At 54.5% G+C, this 20235-nt stretch overlaps 7 protein-coding genes across 7 annotated transcripts; 4 read left to right on the forward strand and 3 right to left on the reverse strand.

Moving 5' to 3' along the window:
• Nucleotides 1–900: 900 nt before the first annotated feature.
• PHACADRAFT_263628 (uncharacterized protein) lies at nucleotides 901–2950 on the reverse strand (the record flags this gene model as incomplete). Its single annotated transcript, XM_007400581.1, has 7 exons — nucleotides 2654–2950; nucleotides 2556–2602; nucleotides 2282–2506; nucleotides 2160–2224; nucleotides 1889–2110; nucleotides 1601–1834; nucleotides 901–1535 (listed from the first exon to the last, which is right to left on the reverse strand). Coding segments are annotated over exons 1-7 (1145 nt in total), but the record flags the coding sequence as incomplete, so codon positions are not given.
• Nucleotides 2951–3281: 331 nt separating this feature from the next.
• Nucleotides 3282–4818, forward strand: PHACADRAFT_200317 (uncharacterized protein; the record flags this gene model as incomplete). Its single annotated transcript, XM_007400582.1, has 9 exons — nucleotides 3282–3378; nucleotides 3432–3487; nucleotides 3538–3735; nucleotides 3787–3843; nucleotides 3899–3967; nucleotides 4027–4200; nucleotides 4252–4397; nucleotides 4449–4565; nucleotides 4620–4818. The coding sequence occupies 9 exons, from the start codon at nucleotides 3282–3284 to the stop codon at nucleotides 4816–4818; spliced, it is 1113 nt and encodes a 370-aa protein (XP_007400644.1).
• A 795-nt stretch (nucleotides 4819–5613) lies between these two features.
• On the forward strand, nucleotides 5614–9944 carry PHACADRAFT_263634 (uncharacterized protein; the record flags this gene model as incomplete). The annotated part of the gene is made up of 11 exons (XM_007400583.1): nucleotides 5614–5784; nucleotides 5855–5953; nucleotides 6016–6128; nucleotides 6183–6307; nucleotides 6364–6459; nucleotides 6519–6956; nucleotides 7012–8299; nucleotides 8352–8488; nucleotides 8540–9387; nucleotides 9441–9681; nucleotides 9736–9944. 11 exons carry the CDS (start codon nucleotides 5617–5619, stop codon nucleotides 9780–9782), a joined length of 3600 nt encoding a protein of 1199 aa, XP_007400645.1. The 3' UTR covers nucleotides 9783–9944.
• A 106-nt stretch (nucleotides 9945–10050) lies between these two features.
• Nucleotides 10051–15891, forward strand: PHACADRAFT_129509 (uncharacterized protein). The gene is made up of 5 exons (XM_007400584.1): nucleotides 10051–10326; nucleotides 10378–10498; nucleotides 10553–11328; nucleotides 11383–13310; nucleotides 13366–15891. The coding sequence occupies exons 1-4, from the start codon at nucleotides 10162–10164 to the stop codon at nucleotides 11797–11799; spliced, it is 1479 nt and encodes a 492-aa protein (XP_007400646.1). The 5' UTR covers nucleotides 10051–10161; the 3' UTR covers nucleotides 11800–13310; nucleotides 13366–15891.
• Nucleotides 15892–15918: 27 nt separating this feature from the next.
• PHACADRAFT_263637 (uncharacterized protein) lies at nucleotides 15919–16237 on the reverse strand. Its single transcript, XM_007400585.1, has one exon. The coding sequence runs from the start codon at nucleotides 16118–16120 to the stop codon at nucleotides 15938–15940; it is 183 nt and encodes a 60-aa protein (XP_007400647.1). The 5' UTR covers nucleotides 16121–16237; the 3' UTR covers nucleotides 15919–15937.
• A 460-nt stretch (nucleotides 16238–16697) lies between these two features.
• On the reverse strand, nucleotides 16698–18329 carry PHACADRAFT_263640 (uncharacterized protein). The gene is made up of 6 exons (XM_007400586.1): nucleotides 18217–18329; nucleotides 18108–18158; nucleotides 18009–18051; nucleotides 17603–17947; nucleotides 17063–17544; nucleotides 16698–17011 (listed from the first exon to the last, which is right to left on the reverse strand). Exons 2-6 carry the CDS (start codon nucleotides 18135–18137, stop codon nucleotides 16925–16927), a joined length of 987 nt encoding a protein of 328 aa, XP_007400648.1. The 5' UTR covers nucleotides 18138–18158; nucleotides 18217–18329; the 3' UTR covers nucleotides 16698–16924.
• Nucleotides 18330–18796: 467 nt separating this feature from the next.
• Nucleotides 18797–19114, forward strand: PHACADRAFT_104351 (uncharacterized protein; the record flags this gene model as incomplete). The annotated part of the gene is made up of 1 exon (XM_007400587.1): nucleotides 18797–19114. The coding sequence occupies one exon, from the start codon at nucleotides 18797–18799 to the stop codon at nucleotides 19112–19114; it is 318 nt and encodes a 105-aa protein (XP_007400649.1).
• Between the last annotated feature and the right edge of the window lie 1121 nt (nucleotides 19115–20235).

Here is a 20235-nt window from a genome sequence, read left to right on the forward strand (position 1 = left end):
ACTCGCACCAAGCCAGCATCCCATACTTCCCGCGGGTGACATATCGCATTCGAGGTCCGATACGACAGTCCACTCCGAACAACGCATTGTAGCGACGATTGAAGGTGTGGAACTCGTCTTCACCTTGTGTGCTGGCAAGAATCTTGCTGATTCTGTCGGTTTTTTTTGCAAGAGGGACTGACTCTGGCAATGCTGGTGCAAGGTCCGTGAGCTCTTGAACGAGCTTGCAAATATCTTCAAGTGTTGGAGGGCTCATAGGTGAGAAGGGGCGCAGCGTGGTGGAGCACGACGTGGGTGTTCAAGGGCTCAAGAAGACAGGTCCGATGTCTTAGCATGCCAGCATGAACCCCCAGGCTGTAAATCTTGCGGGATAAATATATTTTATTATCACGCTTGCTTATCTTGATATCTGGAGTGTTATCGATGAGTTTGCGCCCTAGCAACCCACATCCCGACGCTGTACACGCGGTCGCGGCGGCGCGGCGGCCTCTGGCGCTTAGCGCTGTCGTACCGTCCAGCTGTCGGGCGGTAGAGCGTGCGCCGCAGCTTGCCATAAACCGGCCATCTCTGTTAGTAAAATAAAGACATATGAGACTCAGAGACCATCACATATTACATGAGAAAACTGTGTGTTTACTGTGTATAAACGTTTACAGCAAGTTTACAAGGCTCCGTGTAAACAAATGGAAACAGTAAACGGTAATAAACGTTTATACACAGTAAACAAACAAAACGGTTGGAGCCTTAGAAGTGATCTTCTCTTCCTTTTTGTGCGGACTGAGTGGTACCATCTTAATTTTTCATAGCCCTCAAGGTGGCAAGCATAGTAGAACATTAGCCTGAATGGTCAAAGTTGCCGAACTACTATGTCGGATCGCTGGAAGAGGTGATGCATGAATGCTTGACTGCTGTCACGCTATTTACAATCCAGGAGCTATTTTGGGAAGAAAAATTGGGGGTTTGGAGGCTGGCTTGGCATGCCTAGCTGGGGGAGGCACGCCCTGAACTCGGGGAAAGCACCTGTGGCGCTGATGATTGAGCTTCGCACGCGACTACGGCTGTCACTATATAGCCTTGCTGCGCACTTTACTCGTTACTGGGCTCCAGGAGATTAACGGCATGCAGTCTCGTCATTCTCGTTTAAGCCGCTGCCCTGCCATCCTTCGCCTCCCATCTGTATTCGCGTTCGCATTCACCTTCTCCTCTTCCCTACTAAGCCTCTTGGGGCTTTGCGGCTCGTCTTTGACCTTCGGCACATTCGCTGCCCCATTCTCTTTCGCTGCCTCCTTCCTTGCGATCTTTCGCTCTGTCTTGTCCTTGCCTTTGGGCTTAGATTTGCCTGCATTGGATGTGCCCTTCTGTGGCGGGGGCAGCCGCGACGTAACAATAGTATAGAAGAGCGAGCCGAGGAAGACCATGGCAGCTCCGGCACCGAGCTGTACGTTCCAGCCGTTACCGAACCACCAAACGCTGAAACAAAGGCTGAACGCCTTGCGCGTCGTCAGCACGAGGTTCGTGCTCACGCTCGACACGCGCTGCCGTCCAAAGATGCGTTGTCAGCCGTGTGCGAAAAGATACAAGTAGAGGATAGGTGACGCACTGACGTGAGCTGGTTCACCCCTGATACGCACACGAGCTGCGTCACGAGGTTGACCGCAAGTATCATGTAAGGAGCGAACTTGCTTAACACGGGTGGCAAATGCTGCAACCCCAGGAGTGTACCCGTAGTGGATGAAGAGGGTGCAAACAAAGAGGCAGATGCTCCATGTAGACTCTGGAAGCCGAACTTGATGGCAGGGATGAAGAAGATATAGATGGGGAGCGACAAGGCGTGCTGCAATGATTGTTCTCTTAATGAAGGCTGTAAGGAGGATAGAAGGATGCGTACAGTATAAAAAAGGCCCTCTTGCCAGTGCGGCCCATGCAGCGTGTAAGTACGTTCCTGGAGCATCCCTAACACGCCGGTCATGAGTAAAGAGGCGGTTAACATGATAATGCCGAGGGTATATTCCGTGAGATTTATATTTGAGTGGGTATCCTGGGTAGCGGACTTAGATGGGGTTGGGATGGTAGCAAGCATAACGCCAATGGTGACAACGACGACTGAAGTCTGAGTAGAGATTATTAGCTAGAAACACTGAATGCAAGCAAGGACGGACTATCTGTGAAAGGGTGTATATCTTCTTGAGGAAAATTACGCCAAAGAGCATTGAGACCGCGAGTCCTGAATATGGCCACTAGTATCAAATCACAAAATGGTTGCATCTGCATATACACTGACCCGCAGAGCGAAAAACAATCTGCACAGTGAGAGGGACGTGGTAAGCGAATGCCCAATTGTTGAGTAGAGAACCCGCAGTGAGCACGAGAACTTGCACAGCCCACTCGGAGAGAGGGATGTGTCGCGGTTTTAGTCGCGGCAGATGATATGGTCCGTGAAAAGTCAGGAACCGAGGGAGAGACTGAATGGTCACAAAAGCCATCTGAGAGAAGGTTAAGGCGGTGCCTGAGGGCATTGAATACTTCGTGGAAAACAGTCAGGGCATATAGCGCACCTATGCGAGACTCGATCTTTAGCAGATATTCGTATGTCCACACGTTACTGTATATGATGGTTAACAACTGACAAATGCTCTATGAGACATGTACGTACCTGCAGCATCCACCAAAGACCAAACCAAGCACCATTGAAAAGTCGACCATGGACATTACGATTGGCCCGCCTAGCGACGCCGCAGACGACTGTGGCTCAAGCCGTGGCTCGGCAGGCTCTTCCTTCAATCTGATCTTCTCCTTCTTAGCTGCTTTGGCACCGCGCTGTGCAGGTCTGTCTTTGGATGGTGCGACAACGACCATCTCGGCCAGCATGCGATCGAGCTTCCGCGCACGATCGTCACTGGGCTGCTGTCGCCGTTTCTTCATCTTTGTCTAAGTTCTCAGGCGACGTGCGTGTACGTGGAGACAGGAGAGTGAAAGCAAGGCAGAAGTGAGACGTCTTATTTCCCACCCGCGGCGGCGAATGCGCCGGGCTCAACGTGCACGGCAAGGGGCGCGTCGCGTCACATGGTGTTACTACCGTACCTTAGGCTGATGGGCGCTCCGGCCTGTTTTCAGGTTCGCCAGCCTTCGCCAGCACACCATCTCAAGATCTCACGAGTTTGCGCGCCGTAAGCACTACACAGCCTTGCGACCCCTCGTCTATAGTGGCTCTTCCGCAAGCAGAGACGCTTCTGCTTATCGTGCATCCTTGAAATACTTGGATTAAACGGGTTGTGATACACATGTCGTCAGACCGCAATGACGAGCAGGAAGACGTCGTCGAAATGAGGAAGGCGATTGCAACTGGCAGTGCCAAGGAGGGGCCTGTCGTCTCTTCGAGTAAGCCCTCTAAGCGTCCTTCCAAGCGTGTCCTCATTCTGCAACCTCGCCAGTACCACCCATAGTATGCTATTGCTTCGCGTCAATTCTCATGACCGTTGTGAACAAGGTACGCTTGGCAAGTTCTCCAGCGTGGCGCACAGACTGATGAGGGACCAGTTTGTCGTCTCAGGCAGACAATTCAATATGAACTTCCTCCTGCTCTGCATACAAAGCACTGTCTGTGTCTCGTGTGTGTACCTGGTCAAGAAACTTGGCATTATCTCCTTCCGCAACTGGGATTCCAAGGACGCTAAGGCGTGGTTTCCTATCAGCTTCCTCTTGGTCAGCGTTATCTACACTGGGTCCAAGAGTCTGGTGAGCGCCATCGCCCTTCCGATGTGGGCCAGCAGCTCATTCCGCCGGTAGCAATATCTTAGTATCCCAGTGTACACCATCTTCAAAAACCTGACTATCATCCTCATTGTATGTATACGATCGTCTAACTAAGTGTAAGGGTGTTAAGACATAATTTTCCTAGGCATATGGTGAGGTCATCTGGTTCGGAGGCCGTGTGACAGGTCTTACACTCGTCTCATTCTTCTTCATGGTACGACGCGCAGAAGCTAATACACGTATACCACAATTAACGCATCTTCCCTGAACTAGGTTCTTTCATCTTTAATAGCAGCGTGGGCAGACATTAGCGATGCATTGACTGCGGGGGACCCGGCAGTGTTGGAAAGCGAGGGATGGGGCTTCCAGCATTTGTCCGGCATTGTATCGAAGATTAACGTCGGTTACTTTTGGATGCTCATCAATTGCTTGACAAGTGCTGCATACGTACGTGCTGGCGTCGTCCGTGTTCGCTACCACACTGAACAGCTGACCTAGGTCCTCACAATGCGCAAGCGCATCAAGATTACCGGATTCTCAGACTGGGATTCTATGTTTTATAACAACTTGCTCTCAATACCCGTGCTCGCTTTCTTCTCCATCGTGGCGGAGGACTGGAGCGCTACCAACCTGACGCGTAGCTTGTGAGCATCAAGCTATGATCATTTGGATAAGATTGAACGGTTGTTTTGTAGCCCGGAGGAGACACGCAACGTCCTCTTCTTTGCGATCGCGTTCTCAGGCGCTGCGGCGGTGGGAATTTCGTACACTACTGCGTGGTGTGTGCGCGTAACGAGTAGCACGACGTACAGGTATGCAGAATGTATTGTTGTGTCATCCTTGGAGCTCAATCATATGGTGTTCAGCATGGTAGGAGCCTTGAACAAGCTGCCCGTGGCAGCCTCGGGCATGATCTTTTTTGGCGACCCCGTCACGTTGGGCTCAGTGTCAGCTGTTTCTGTCGGTTTCTTCGCAGGCGTGGTATACGCTGTCGCGAAGAACAACCAGAGGAAAGTAGAAATGGCCGTGCAGAACAACGTTCTGCCCATGACGCGGAAGCCGTAGTCTGGCCCGCGAGACTAGGTTCGCGAAGGATAGCCCTTTTTATAGACGTATGTTAGACGCAAGACCATATCGCGCGATGCGCTGGCAAGATTAGGGGTATTTATGCTGGCACTGGGCGGAACCTCGGTGGCGGAAGCCACTCATACGTCGTGGGGAAGATGTGGCGAGAGAGTCAGATGGTCGACGCTGATCTTTCGCATGCCTCGAATAGCACGACGTGCGCCGGCAGCTGCATCGATGCCCCACCGGCCTTGGCCGTTATCGCACGTAGAGGGTAAATTCGCACCTTGGCCCGCCCTACCCCTCCCTGTTGGCGGCGGCGCCCGCTTCCTATCTACCTATCTCTACAGTGCTTGTACCCATACCGTGCAGCAAACTTTCGAGCGGGTGCTATGCGGAGTGGCCGCGCTAACACCGACAGCGTAAGCAGAATGGCGGTCCCGCCGGCAGTGACGTCTCTTCGCGATGCACTGCAAGCGCGCGCGTGATTGCGGTCATTGCCGCTCGATGCTTTCAGGCCAAGCTATATGAGCCTCCTCGTCTCTAGTATCTAGACTCTCTTTCTTCCCAAGGCCCCATCTCGTTCTCATCTTGCTCATCGTGCGTACTGAGCCTCGACGCGTATCAACCCGTTGGCCGCTGCACGCGATCAAGTCGTTTGTACTTCCCCTGCGTCCCCGCTCGCTCGCGTCACCGTTTGCGCAGATAAAGCACGCGATCGATCAATCTACCACTTTGCTTTGACTCCTCGCCGTCCCCTAGAACTTCTTGTTTCCCCACCACCACCTACAACGAGAGATGTCAAGCAACGCTTCGTCCGCGACGCTGCACCCGGCGCGTCTCGCGCCCATATTCGCCGTCACACCTAGTGCCCCCGGCACGCCTGTGCATTCCATCCAGACGATGCGCAGGAAGTCGGCGGGCCACTCAGGCCCACTGACCAAGATCCTCGTCGCGAACCGTGGTGTGAGTCATCTTTCTTACCGGGAATAAATGACAAGACGAAGGGTTGACTGTATGCGCTTCCTTTATACAGGAAATTGCGATTCGTGTCTTTCGTACCGCGCATGAGCTCGCGATGCACACCGTCGCTATCTACTCGTTTGAAGATCGCTTGTCAGCGCACCGTCAGAAGGTACGTCCAGTGTGTGGATGCTCGCAAGGGAGAACAGATGCTAGAGCGACGACATTACACAGGCCGATGAAGCGTATCAAGTTGGCAAGGGCCTCACTCCCGTTGGGGCATACCTCGCGCAAGAGGACATCATCAGGATCGCGCTGCAGTATGGTGTCGATATGATCCACCCTGGGTGAGTCTCAGACCCTTATGCATACGGACGCCGGGTGCTAACCGAGAGCTGAAGATACGGCTTTCTCTCCGAAAATGCTGAGTTCGCGCGCAAAGTTGAGCAGGCTGGCATTGCCTTCGTCGGTCCGAGTCCAGAGGTCATCGACGCACTTGGCGACAAGACCAAGGCACGTACGATCGGTAAGCCAAGGCGCATATAGCCACATTTCCTCACGATCCTGAGTCTTTGCTACCAGCCATGAAAATCGGCGTGCCAGTTGTTCCCGGTACACCCGGCCCTGTAGGTGATTACACCGGTGCCCACTCCTTTATCGAGGAATACGGGTTCCCGGGTGAGTAACTTCGTCCTATTGCGACTTTACTAGAATTCAAACCCGAAGGTCGTGATCAGTGATCATCAAGGCTGCGATGGGCGGCGGAGGCCGTGGGATGCGTGTTGTGCGCGAGATGTCCGACTTCAAGAACTCCTTCGAGCGTGCGGTGAGCGAGGCCAAGTCCGCGTTCGGCGACGGCACAGTCTTCATTGAGCGCTTCCTCGAGCGCCCCCGCCATATCGAAGTGCAGCTCCTTGCAGACGCGCAGGGCAACACCATCCACCTCTTTGAGCGCGACTGCTCGGTCCAGCGCCGTCATCAGAAGGTTGTTGAGGTCGCTCCTGCGACACATCTTCCCGAGGAGATTCGCCAGGCGATCCTTGGCGATGCAATCAAGCTTGCAAAGAGCGTTGGATATCGTAACGCCGGTACTGCTGAGTTCTTGGTCGACCAGATGGGCAGACATTACTTCATCGAGATCAATCCTCGTATTCAAGTCGAACACACTATCACTGGTGAGTCGGCAGAACCTTTCTACTCGCGGCATTTTGCTGAAATTGGGACGTCTAGAGGAAATCACCGGCCTTGACATCGTCGCTGCGCAGATCCAGATCGCTGCAGGGGCAACTCTTCCTCAGCTCGGTCTGACTCAGGACGCCATCACCAAGCGAGGCTTTGCCATTCAATGCCGTATTACTACTGAGGATCCCGCCACGGGTTTCCAACCAGACACCGGCAAGATCGAGGTTTATCGCAGTGCCGGTGGTAACGGTGTCCGTTTGGATGCCAGCTCCGGTTTTGCGGGTGCCCAGATTACGCCTCACTACGATTCGCTGCTCGTCAAGTGCAGTGTCAGCGGCACAACGTACGAGGTTGCTCGCCGGAAGATGCTTCGCGCCCTAGTCGAGTTCCGTATCCGTGGTGTCAAGACGAATATCCCTTTCCTCTTCCGCTTGCTGACTCACGATGTCTTCATCGGCGGCAAGACTTGGACGACTTTCATCGATGACACCCCTGAACTTTTCAAGCTTGTGCAGAGCCAGAACCGTGCTCAGAAGCTGCTTGCGTATCTCGGCGACCTCGCTGTCAACGGCAGCTCAATCAAAGGTCAACAGGGCGAACCCGGCCTCAAGGACGACGTTGTTGTTCCGCCGTTCCAGAACCGTGACGACCCGAATGGACCTCCACTCGATGCAGGCCTGCCTTGCGAGGTAGGCTGGCGCAACATCATTGTCGAGCACGGTCCCGATGCATTCGCGAAGGCCGTACGCCAGTACCCCGGCGTGCTGATCATGGACACAACATGGCGCGACGCGCATCAGTCGCTGCTCGCGACACGCCTACGCACGATCGACATGGTGAACATCGCGAAGGAGACTTCCTATGCACTCGCAAATGCGTACTCGCTTGAGTGCTGGGGCGGGGCAACATTCGATGTCGCAATGCGTTTCCTGTACGAGGATCCATGGGAGCGCCTGCGCACACTTCGCAAGCTCGTGCCGAACATCCCCCTCCAGGCGCTCGTTCGTGGTGCGAACGGCGTTGGATATACATCCTACCCCGACAACGCAATCTACGACTTCTCGAAGAAGGCGGTAGAGAATGGGCTGGACATCTTCCGTGTGTTCGACTCGCTCAACTACATCGAGAACCTCCGTCTCGGTATCGACGCGGCGAAGAAGGCAGGCGGTGTTGTAGAGGCTGTTGTCTGCTACAGCGGCGATGTCGCCAGCCCGAACGAGACCAAGTACACGCTCAAGTACTACCTTGATTTCGTCGACGAGCTCGTCACCGAGGGCATTCATGTTCTCTGTATCAAGGACATGGCGGGTCTCTTGAAGCCCGAGGCTGCGAAACTGTGGGTGTTGCATCTGGATGCGTGTTGAATGGTATATTAATGGCTCCCACAGCTTGGTTGGTTCCATCCGCGAGAAGTACCCTGACTTACCTATTCACCTTCATTCGCATGATACGGCGGGTATTTCGACTGCGTCCATGCTCGCTGCCGCTGCTGCCGGCGCCGATGTTGTCGATGTCGCCATCGACAGTGCGTATCTTTTTTTTTCGCCTCTTTTCCCGAGTTTAACAGAATTTACAGGTATGTCCGGCCTAACCTCTCAACCTCCCATGGGTGCGATCTGCTCCGCCCTTGAGCAGACCAACCTTGGCACTGGCATCCGCTACGCGGACATCCAGGCGCTTAATCTGTACTGGAGTCAGGTCCGCATTCTGTACCAGTGCTTCGAGGCAAATGTCCGTGCATCAGACTCGTCGGTCTTTGCGCACGAGATGCCTGGAGGACAGTACACGAACCTCATGTTCCAGGCTGCGCAACTTGGACTGGGTACTCAGTGGACAGAGATCAAGCAAAAGTATATCGAAGCGAACGAGCTCTGCGGCAATATCATCAAGGTCACACCCTCCTCGAAGGTCGTCGGCGACTTCGCACAGTGGATGGTGCAGAATAAGCTGTCCAAGCAGGACGTTCTCAGCCGTGCCGAGGAACTCGACTTCCCTTCGTCCGTCGTCGAGTTCTTCCAGGGCTACCTTGGCCAGCCTGTCGGCGGCTTCCCCGAGCCGTTCCGGAGCAAGGTTATCCGTAACAAGCCGCGCATCGACGGCCGTCCTGGTGCGAGCATGGAGCCTCTCGACTTTAAGAAGATCAAGGCCGAGCTCCGTGCCAAGTTCGGCAAACACATCACAGACTCGGACGTCACGAGCTACGTGATGTACGCGAAGGTCTTCGAGGAGTACCAGTCGTTCGTCGAGAAGTACGGTGACCTCAGCGTCCTCCCCACACGCTACTTCCTTGGCCGCCCCGATGTTGGCGAGGAGATGCACATCTCCATTGAGCAGGGTAAAACCCTCATCATCCGGCTCATGGCTGTTGGCCCCGTCATCGAGAGCCGTGCGCAGCGCGACGTGTGGTTTGAGGTCAACGGCGAGGTACGCATTTCCCCTCGCTCTTTCCTATGCAATTCGCTAAAGAATAATCACAGATCCGTGCTGTGTCTGTCGAGGATCAGAACTCGGCAGTTGAGACTGTCTCGCGTGAGAAGGCTACCAATGACCCCGGCTCGGTCGGTGCGACGATGTCGGGTGTTGTCGTCGAAGTTCGTGTCAAGGAAGGCCAGGAGATTAAGAAGGGCGACCCGATCTGCGTCTTGAGCGCGATGAAGATGGAGTCAGCCGTCACTGCGCCCGTCTCAGGCCACGTCAAGCGCGTCGTTGTGCATGAGGGTGCGTTTTTTTGTTCTACCTGGTCCGCAAGGATGCTCAGCATGTGGTCTGCAGGCGACTCTATTAACCAGGGCGACCTGGTGTGTGATATCGTGCACTAGAGTATGCTGGCATCGTTTCTAGATCCCGCGTATAGCATGTGTATTCATTCGCTCCCTTGGGACCGGTGTATCAGTAAGTACAATACGAAGGCCAGAGAATCTCGTAGTTGCAATATAAGTGTGTACAACTCAAATGAAGCATCCAATTCAGTCAAATTTTCGTTTGGTGCACCTGCGAGAACGATCGACGTTGGTGATCTCAGCGTCCCGGATATGGGAGAATCGAGATAAGGATAACCGCCTGTGTAATGTATGTAACTTGCTTTCTCCGACCTTGGACATAAAGTCTCCTCGGTCGGCCAAAAATTTCTCTTCACATCCTAGACATAACTTAGCTCACGCATTGACATCCATACGGATAAAACCAAACTCTTCCACTATGGTAGATAAGACAGAGACAAAGCACAACTTCTTCCCTGAGATTGGCAAAGTTGTAGACGACACTGCCAAGCCCCCAGAAGTCGGAGCCGTACAAGCAACGACGGACGACGATGAGCGACCGATGCAGGAGATTGAGTCGCTTTGCATGAAATGCTACCAGCAGGTGCGTCGCTTTCAGCTCGTGTGTGTCCAGCCAAACTTATCTGATGTGAAGGGTATAACCAGACTGCTACTCACCAGCATACCCTTCTTCCGGGAGGTCATCGTCATGTCCTTCCGCTGTGAGCACTGCGGTTTCCAAAATAATGAGATTCAGTCTGCTGGGACAATCCGACGTGAGTGGCCTCGCCCTTACGGAAATGCCGATTTGTACTGACTCATTTCTGCAGCGGAGGGAACCGTATATACCGTCCGCATTCTTGCACGTGAAGACCTCAATCGTCAGATCGTCAAATCCGAGACATGCATAGTCACGATCCCGGAGTTCGAGCTCACGATTCCCCCGCATCGTGGTCAGCTCACTACGGTCGAAGGTCTACTTTGTGATGTAGTCACAGACCTCAGTACCGATCAGCCCCTACGCCGTATCGAGAACGAAGCTGCCTACAATAAGATCCAGCAGATTATTGATGGTATCAGGGAGATTATCGCGTCCGACGAGGACGAGAATGAGGAGTCAACTGGCCGGGTACAGCGTGCGGCGGACAAGGACGCGCCGATGAAGCCATTCACGGTCACGCTCGATGATCCCGCGGGAGACTCTTTCCTCGAGTTTATCGGTTCGATGGCGGATCCAAAGTGGAATATGCGCACGTACCACCGCACGCGTCAGCAGAATATCGAGCTTGGTCTCATCAATCCCGATGCGGAACCCGAGCCCGATACTCAGAACCCCGACGAGCAGCTCGGAGGTGGTGGAGAGGGCGAGAACGAAGAGATCTATATATTCCCCGGTGTCTGCTCGAGCTGCGGGCACAAGTCAGACACCCTTGTCAAGAAGGTCAATATTCCGTACTTCAAGGACATCCTCATCATGTCTGTCAACTGCGACAAGTGTGGATATCGTGACAACGAGGTCAAGTCCGGCTCTGCGATTTCGCCCTTGGGCAAGAAGATCATCCTCAAGGTCGAGGACAAGGAAGATCTCAGTCGGGATGTTCTCAAGGTATGTAATCAGCTGTTTGCTGAAGAGACCAGTTCACTCACTTGACCTGCTCAGTCCGAGTCCTGTGGTCTTTCGATCCCAGAAATCGACCTCGTCCTGCAACGAGGTACACTCGGTGGCCGCTTCACGACGCTCGAGGGTATCCTCGACCAAGTCTACGAAGAGCTGTCAGTGAAGGTCTTCAACGACGCCAAGTCGGACGATGGCGCATTCGAAAAGTTCCTTGCAAAGCTCAAGGCGGTTAAGGCCGTTGAGCATCCGTTCACACTCATCCTCGACGACCCGCTTGCGAACTCCTATCTTCAGAACCTGTACGCACCCGATCCTGACCCAAACATGACGATCGAGGAGTACGAACGCACATGGGAGCATAATGAGGAGCTTGGCCTAAATGACATGGTGGTCGAAGGATATGAGGGCGACCCGAACCTCAACAAGGAGGAGCAGAAGCAGGAGGCCGCGCCGTCATAATCAAGATCGCAGAGTTGTAAAATACAGTGTATACTATAGATGCCTATGTATCGATACTCATTGCTGTTGTACTGTAATACTACTAATGAGAACCCAAAGACTGTCTTCTCAAGCTTAAGCGTCGCTAGCTTCTTTGTTTTTCTTCACTTCCGTCTCGGGAGCAGCCGCCTCCTCAGCTGTCTCCGGAGGAGGCAGCGACCACACTGAATTGACCGCGGCATCGAGCAAGGTGTCAAGCGACGTCTCCATTGATGAAACTGGAATCTCCGATGCCTCCTCGATAGGTACTTCTATTCCGGTCGGCGAGGGTGCTCCCATGTCCTCAGAGCCGATATATTCAGCAGCTTCACCCGATACCGACTGAGTAACATTCACAGGCTCGTTGAATGCTCGAATACTAGCATTGAAGTCACCCATGAGCGCCGGATCCTCGATGGTTGGACTGACGGACCTCAAAGGCAGCGCCAGATCTTCGTCTCGACTCTCAGGGAGAGGCACATTCGCCGGGTCGATCGCGGTGATAGCGGGCTCGCCCAGGACGGTCAAGCCGTTGTCAAGATCGTGGGGGAGGGGAGTGGTAGCGGGGTCAATTTCGCCATGTGCAAGTGCGGTGTCTTCATTCGTTGCCAAAATATCGGCAAAAGGATCCACGACCGACTCTCCTTCGCGAACTACATCTTGCGCAGCTGGTAGTGCGACGTGAGCCTCAGAAGCAGCCCGCTTGGGATCGTCTACCTCATCGAGAGCGACATCGAGCTCGGGATCTACTGCCGGTGCGTCAAGTGCCCGCTTCCGGTCGAAAGAGAAGTCGACCTCCTCAGTCTCAATAATCGGGACGGTGGCTTCGGCGGGCTCTTTACGGGCGACAGGCGCACCCTCTTCGACGGTCCCCGTGCGAGTGTCAACCCAGGTCGCCGCGTCAAGCACCACAGACTCGAGCTGAGAAGCAACGGCTTCGATTTCTGGAACCTCGACCGTATCGTCGGCCATCTCTTCTGAATCTTCGAGCGTAATCTTGGGCTCCGGAATACCAGGATTTTCGTCTTCAGTATGCTCAATCTCAGATGCACCCTTGACCACATGGTCTGGAGAAGTGACTTTAGCCTCAGCCTCGTCGGGCAAGTCCAGGACGCTAGGGCCAAAGCCGATATAATCTGTGGCGAGCGCATTCTTGGCTTCCTCGTGGACACCGGCAACCTCGGCCATGGATTCGATCGGTGACACGACATTGACCGCAGAAGCGATGAATCTAATGCACCCGTTCACGGCAGGCTCAGTAGTATCGTTGACTTCAGCGGCTTCCTCGGGTTCTGCGCGTTCCAGTGTTTCGTCAGCAAACTCCATATCCTGAGTACTTTGCATGCTCGCTTCGGCATCGACTTCCTCAGCCGTGGGCCCCGCAGCCTTGGCACAAACGTTCGCATCCGCAAGTGGGCCAAGAACAGTCTCCTCGGTGGCGGGTTCATTATGAACCACGTACGGCTCGGCGCCAGCCTCACCGAAACTCGATTCTAGAATGGTAGCAGCATGAGCATGTGAGCTTGGTACAAGGACATGACTGCGTACCTTCGTCAAAAACATCCAAGAGTGACTGTACATTTTCGACCGCAGCAGCGGCATGAGCGTCGGCTTCAGCGTCATCAGCCTTGGTAGCATCGGCAATCTTATCGACTGGGGTAGCGAGAGCTTCGGTGGTGGCATGAGTCTCCTCGATAATCCGGAAGATATCGACAACGGCGGATTGAGAGGTAGAGATGACAGACTGTGCTTCTTCGATTGTAGGGAATTGAAGTTCCTCGACAGGTTCGCCAGACGCATGTTCCGTCTGATAGTGAACCTCTGGTTCGAGTTCAGCAGTCACGTCCACGAAGTCGCCATCATTCATCGCGCCAAGGTCAGTTTCTTGGGGCTGCTCGCATACGAACTCCGAGAGGTGCTCTGTCCAGGACTCGTCCATAACCAAAGGCGCAACGGTCGGCACCGAGTCGCTTGCGCAGTCCAAGCTGTTCGTGAGATCGACTTCCGCCGGTTCGTTAGGCTCGAAAGAAGGGCGTTCGGTTTCGGGACTGCCCGTAACTGAAAGCGCATTTGCGGGTACAGGGATGCACTCGTCGACTAGTGGACCCAGGACACACTCCCGAGCAGCGCGTCCATCGGCCTGTGGCTTGCCAGTTACCGCGGGTGACACATCGAGGTGAACTTCTTCGGTGGGGGTTTTATCGGCCTTGGCATTATCGGTGCTGCGTTCCGGTATGAGCTTTGTGACTGGTGTAATGCTGTTGGCTGCTTCCTGGCCTTCAGACACAATCACGAAAGAGGCAGACGCGGTCAAATCGTCCATCATCGAAGAAAAAGGATCCGAGGGACGCTTGTCCGAGCTTGGGAACGCGCCTACAAGCCAGCTAGGGGACCCAGCAAAAGGCGAGTTCAGATCGCTGAATTCATCCAGGTCGGGGATTGTGGCGGAGGCGCTTCTCAGAGAAGATGAGGTCGAAGCAGCATCTATCACCAGAGGAGTTGGTCTCGAAGAAGATGCCTTCGCAATTGCAGCGACTTGCTTAGCAGAGCCGCCAGTGATGCTCTCCTCCAGAGGCTCGTAGAACGGAAGACTGGCCATGTAAGACAGGTTCTCTTCCGCGAAGTGCTTCTGCGACTCGGGTTCATCAACGGGAATAACGGCCATCTCAAAAGAGCTGACCTCGAATGCCCTGAACCATCCTTCGCCAAGGTCCCAGAAGATGAAGTCTGTCCTGTCCTTCGGCACATCAGACAGCATGACGAACCGCATGATGATCTTCGTTATAATTTCCTTTGAGGCGTCTTTGGCAGAGAACCGGAAGTCGACTAGCATCGCGTCGGGGTGCTCGTCAGGCGGGGAGATGTCTTCGACAGAAGTTCTGAGGTCGGTAAAGCCAAGCCGAACCATCCAACTTGTGAATGCGTCGAGTTTCTCGGGGTCGATCCAAGCGGCGTATCGCTGGCCTTCGTCAGGAGTCTCCATGCTGGAGGATGTGCTTTCGCCTATGAGAGCCTCGATGTCATCCGACAGTTTTGCAGCGTAGAAGTCCACGCCATAAGCGTCCCAACATCCGATCGTTTTCACCCCAGGATTGTGATTATACAGGACGCGTTCCCATGGCGTTGGTGCATATGGAAGGCCGATGAGGTACACATGCGGTTCAGCAAGATTTGAACCGGGTCCGTGACGCGCAGGCCGGTGGCGAGACGCGTAGAGTGTGGTGGCGGCGAGGACAAAGAGGTATGCAGCAAGAACCAGCACAGAGTGCAGTACGCTATCGACTTCTTGGATAGGTTCTTGTCCACCGTTGAGAGCGCCTATAAGGGAGGACGAGAGCCAGAGCGTGAGAGGATCGTTGTGGTAAACGTTTGAGGGGAAGCAACCAGCGATGTGTAGTGGCGGTGGCGGTTCAATGGTCAGTACGGGTGCGGGCTCTTGAGCGGCATCTGCTTCTGTCTCTTCTTGCTCTTGTCCTGGGTACGAAAGCAGCTGTTGGACGTCGGGGCGTGGAATAGCAGGTAGCGTTTTCACGCGAAATGTGCGTTTGGGTATGTATGTGCCTAAGAGCACACCTAGGAGAGTTCGTAAGACTGTCCGCGAATACGTGGACAACAGGTCCATGAACGGCATGGTGGAAGAAGGAAAGGTTTTGACAATGGACGCGGCCAGTGGCACTGTCTTAAATAGCAAGGTCACGTTGGGTGAGACACCAACAAGGCAGAGTGGCCACAACAGCCTGATTTGGCGAAGTAGTTTTTGATTAACGCGTAATGCATTTTGGAGGGTGCAATGAATGAACGAAAGAGATTGGAAGACCGTTTCAAGGGGACGTGGGCTTCGAAGTCGAGTGTATTGACGGCGTAGGAGGTGCGTGGGCCAGGCAGGCGATTGGGATCATCGTGACAAAGTGAGGATTGTCACACGATGACCCCTCAGACAAGGAGGCAGGATTAGCGGGTCACAGCTGGGCCGAGCTACTCTGCACGAATTTGTTCGTTCTCCTGTGCAGAGTCGTCGCCAGCTTCTTCTGGCTCCGGGGCCAACTCCGCAGCAACCGTCATAAACCTAGAAACGACACGTTTATATATGTCATAAATGCGTACTAGAGTTTCCTGCAACTTACTGAGCCGCGTGTGTCGCTGCTAGCACCTTCATAGCATCCAGATTGATTCTCATAAGCTCGCACAAATCCGCGGTCTGCCCGACGGCCCTTGATAGTCGGGCCAAACTGTGTCCAAGAAGCATGTAGTGCTTGTCTTTCGCCTGTGTTGCAGACGTGGGCAACGACGATTGAGCTTGCATCTTGACAGAACGGGGGAGGGAAGCTGTGCGGAGGCGTAAGATTCGTGGAGGTGCTGAGTTAACCGACTCCCGCCTCTGCCAAATTAGGCAACTTCGCGACCCGGAGAATGCCAGGCCGGGATACACTGCGACGAGGTCGTCTCAGCACAAAATATTGGGAACACGCCCGCCAAGTTGCTAAAACATGCGTGTCTTCAAAGAATGCAGGAAGAGCCTCAAGGTGATGCTCTGGGTAGAGTCTCCAACGGGAGTCGCGCGCTAGATTTGTGGCACATACACAGGTATCATTAATCCGGCTGTCTCTTATGCTTTCAGCCGAAAGTCGAAGCTTTAGGGCCTTTCAGCCAAAATCTGCTATCGCGTTTGAGATCGAAGGCCAGAAGGCAGAAGATGGTCCTTAGTCAGCTCGGTGTTGTCGTGCCATTCCGAGTTACTGCCCGCCCAGGACAACACTGTTTTGTTGTGAACCGTCGATGATTGGGTCGTCGGCGGGATCGCTATGCCATAGCCAGAGTATTCGATAACTGATTGAATAGATCTTTTAGATCTAGAAGACGGTCTACTTAAGCCAACAAACACGGGAGATTAATATTTGTTTAACGAGTCCGTGGAAGAAGGTAGCGATTAACGTAGATTACCATTGCGTCCAATTATGCAATATTAACGGCGAGGATCCCACCCATAGCTGGCAGAAACCTATCACCATTGACAGGTACGGTGTCCATTCGCACGTTGATGTCATTGGACATCGTATCAGATTCAGTACATCGCCCGACGTGACAAAGATACTCGAGTCACACTTGTCTAGAGATGAGCCTCAGGACCGTCCAAAAGCTGCTGCGTCGCCCTCAGCCGCTCAATCACCTCCCGGTGGAGCTGACGCATGAGTTCCTACACGCGCAATGAGCATGTTCCCAAGCACGATGAGACGGCATGGCCTACCTGGGCACCCTTGATCTCGCGCATCTCGCCCACGCCCGCGCCAGACCAGGTCACGGCATACTCAGGATCGCCCCCGCTCTTCACGTTCTCCGCGAATCGCTCGCGCATCGTCGCAAGGTCCATGTCACCCTCAAACTCCCGCACGAGCCGGTTCCGCAGCCCGCGCCCGTCGACGCCGGCCGGCCAACCCAACGTATTGCGCACTTGGTCGAACGCGACCGAGCGCACCGTCGAGCTCGCCGTGGCGGCCAGCAGGGCGGCCTTCTGCTTGTCGGTGTACAGGCTCTCCGGTGTGAGCAGGAAACGTGTGCCAAGAACCGCTCCGGCGGCGCCAAGAGTAATGTAGGAGGCGATCTGGGCTCCGTTCGCGATGCCGCCTGCTGGAAGAAGCAGAGGGCCCCCAGAAAACTGTGGCAGGAGAGATGACACAAGAGAAAAGACCGAGGGCGAGTGGCTGCTGCCATGCCCTCCACTTTCGATCCCTGGGTAGGCGTGCCACTGGTGAAACATTAACGTGAAGGGACAGAGAGAACAGCTGACCTTGTGCTACGATAGCATCTACCTCCAATTCCTTGGCGGCCAATCCCTCTTCCACTGTGCTGGCAACAATGAACAGATGGGTCTTCGGGGTGGAGCTGTCCTTGTTGCGAAGGTACTGGACCCAACGGCCAAGGTTGTCGCCAAATGAAAGCCAGATGGCCTGGACCTTGGCAGCCAGCGCAACGTCGAGCACCTCCGACGCCGCTTTCTCATTCTGATCGAGCTTATAGCCGAAGAAGGAGATACCGACGGGGATCTTCCCGTCGGCACGGACGCGCCCAGCCCTTTGAAGAGCCGTCCGCGCATAAGCGAGTTCGTCTTGGACCTTTTGGGCGGTCCAGTACCCTACGTGTGGAATCCCAAGGCTCCAGCATAACTGGCGCTGAAACGAACCAAGAGAACGTACCGGCTCCCACGAAGCCAAATCCACCACCAAGGGTGGCTTCTACCTGTCACTCTGGGTGAGCCTTCGCCTGTAAACTAGGATGTAAGTGGAAGCACATACCGCAAGTTTGGCATCGCCACCACCGGACATCGGGGCGCAGATGATGGGCACCTTTGCATTGCACAACCTCAGCTAACTTTGTCGATATATATTTTGTGTGTAAATCTACCTCAATATCTGCGACATCGCCTGTGAGTATGCTGCACTCGATGAGGCGCTGACTGGGTCAGGGGACCTACTAAGAAGACGAGTAAGTGCATTGCGAACGGGCAGCATGTCTGATTGGGTTGGCTGGTAGGTGTTAGCGTAGAGATCCTGGCTCAAGCATGTGCGAGCTTTAAGAGGGTCAGTGTCTACTCGAGCGTGACTTCCGACGAAGCAGTACGGCGGTAACCGCTGTGGACTTTACGGCCGACGGACTGAAGCTGCTGATTAATGTAACACATCCGGCGTCAGCTCAGGTATACTGTATAGCAGCATACCGAGGGCCAACTGTGAGCGGCGAGACAATGCAAACCTCGAAGTTGGATTTCGGACAAAGCTGGGAGCGCTCGATGCAACCTGTTTTCGGCATGTTTGGCTGTGTTTGGCGCCCTATCCTTGCGTCGAGCTCGTTGGTTGCGGCGTCCAGCAGGCCACCACTCTCCAAAACCCACCATCGCCCACGATGGTCAGTACTGTCTCGGCGCATCATTCACAGCGTATGCTGACTCGTTTGGTAGCCGCCGCCCAAATCCAAGGGAGGCAAGATGTTGAGCCTCATCAACTGGAGGCTCAAAGTTACGGTCAACGACGGTCGCGCATTCGTCGGCCAAATGCTCGCGTTCGACAGGCACATGAACCTCGTACTCGCCGAATGCGAAGAATTCAGGCGTGTTCGGCCAAAAAAGAAGTCTGGCGAGACAGAGGCGGGCCCTGCCCAAGAGATGAAGAGGACGCTCGGTCTTGTGATCTTGCGTGGAGAAACGGTCGTGAGCTTGAGCGTCGAGGGACCCCCACCCGCAGGAGACGACGAGAAAAAGAACGCAGTGCGTAATCCCAGTCTATTTTCCGGTCAGCCGAACTGATGGCCTTTGTTTGCGTGCGCCAGCTCCCCGTTGGTCCCGGAAGGGGGATGCCTGCTGGTCGCGGTATGGGTATGATGCCTCCGAGTGCGTCCTCATAGCTTTTGTCGCGCTAGAATACTTGCTGATTGTTTACTTTTTCAGCGGGCCCACCCTCTCTGCAACGACCCCCAATGCCATTCGCGCCTCCGGGTATGCCAGGCTTCCCTGGTGCTCCCCCAGGCATGCCCTTCCCTCCCCCTCCTGGGTTCGGACCCCCGCCCGGGTATGTACCATGACACCACTCAAAACTCGCACTCACTGACCAGGCGCTGCCTTGCGCGCGTACAGTTTCCGGCCCCCTCCTCAATGATCTTGTTAACGGGGATGCCTGCGACTCCTATCGTCTCTTGTTGTTTCTGTAACGTCCCATATGATTCAATTTTGCTGACGCGCCCAAGCAAGATGCGAGTGTGGAGACCAGACTCGTCCGAAGCTTTGTATCGTTTCCGAGTTGTGTTGTCAGCTGAGCAGGGAGACCTGCCAAAAGCGACGGCGAGAGGCGGTTGGAACACGGCAACGCATTACGTGCTCTGATCGGCTTGTACGTAGCCTGATGGTAGCGGCACTATGGCCCGAACCATGGCTCTATCGCAATAGCAAAGTGCTCGGTTGATGCTCCGTCCTCATCGAGGAGATGATGCAGCTGGCTTATCGACTTTGACGAAACCGACCGCAAGCACTTCGGTGTAAAGGGTCTGTGAACCGTAGATGCTGACCCACTCTCAGCCCAGCTTCGTGGTGGAGGATAAGGAGACGCGAGTGTCAATGTACTCTGTTGGCTTCTCCCGCAATTCAGTTGGACTCCGCTGCGCCCACACTGCATTAAGGTAGATTTCCAGCCTTCTTCCCTGTCCACAGCCGTTCTACTCACGCGAGTACCCCCCCGCAGTTTAGGCATGCTTCCGTCACTCACGAGTGAACAGAGTTCGGCCGTCGCATCCGAAGCGCGTTTGGTAGCCTTTGGCGACTTGGAACTGCATTGGACGTGATACATGAACGTACTGAGGTGCGCCTGAGTGCCCAGTACATTCCGGCCCTCGAGCGGTGACCGGACCACAGTGCTTGCTGTCTTCCTTTTCGTG

Source organism: Phanerochaete carnosa (genome assembly GCF_000300595.1).
Source record: "Phanerochaete carnosa HHB-10118-sp unplaced genomic scaffold PHACAscaffold_11, whole genome shotgun sequence".
NCBI lineage: Eukaryota > Fungi > Basidiomycota > Agaricomycetes > Polyporales > Phanerochaetaceae > Phanerochaete > Phanerochaete carnosa.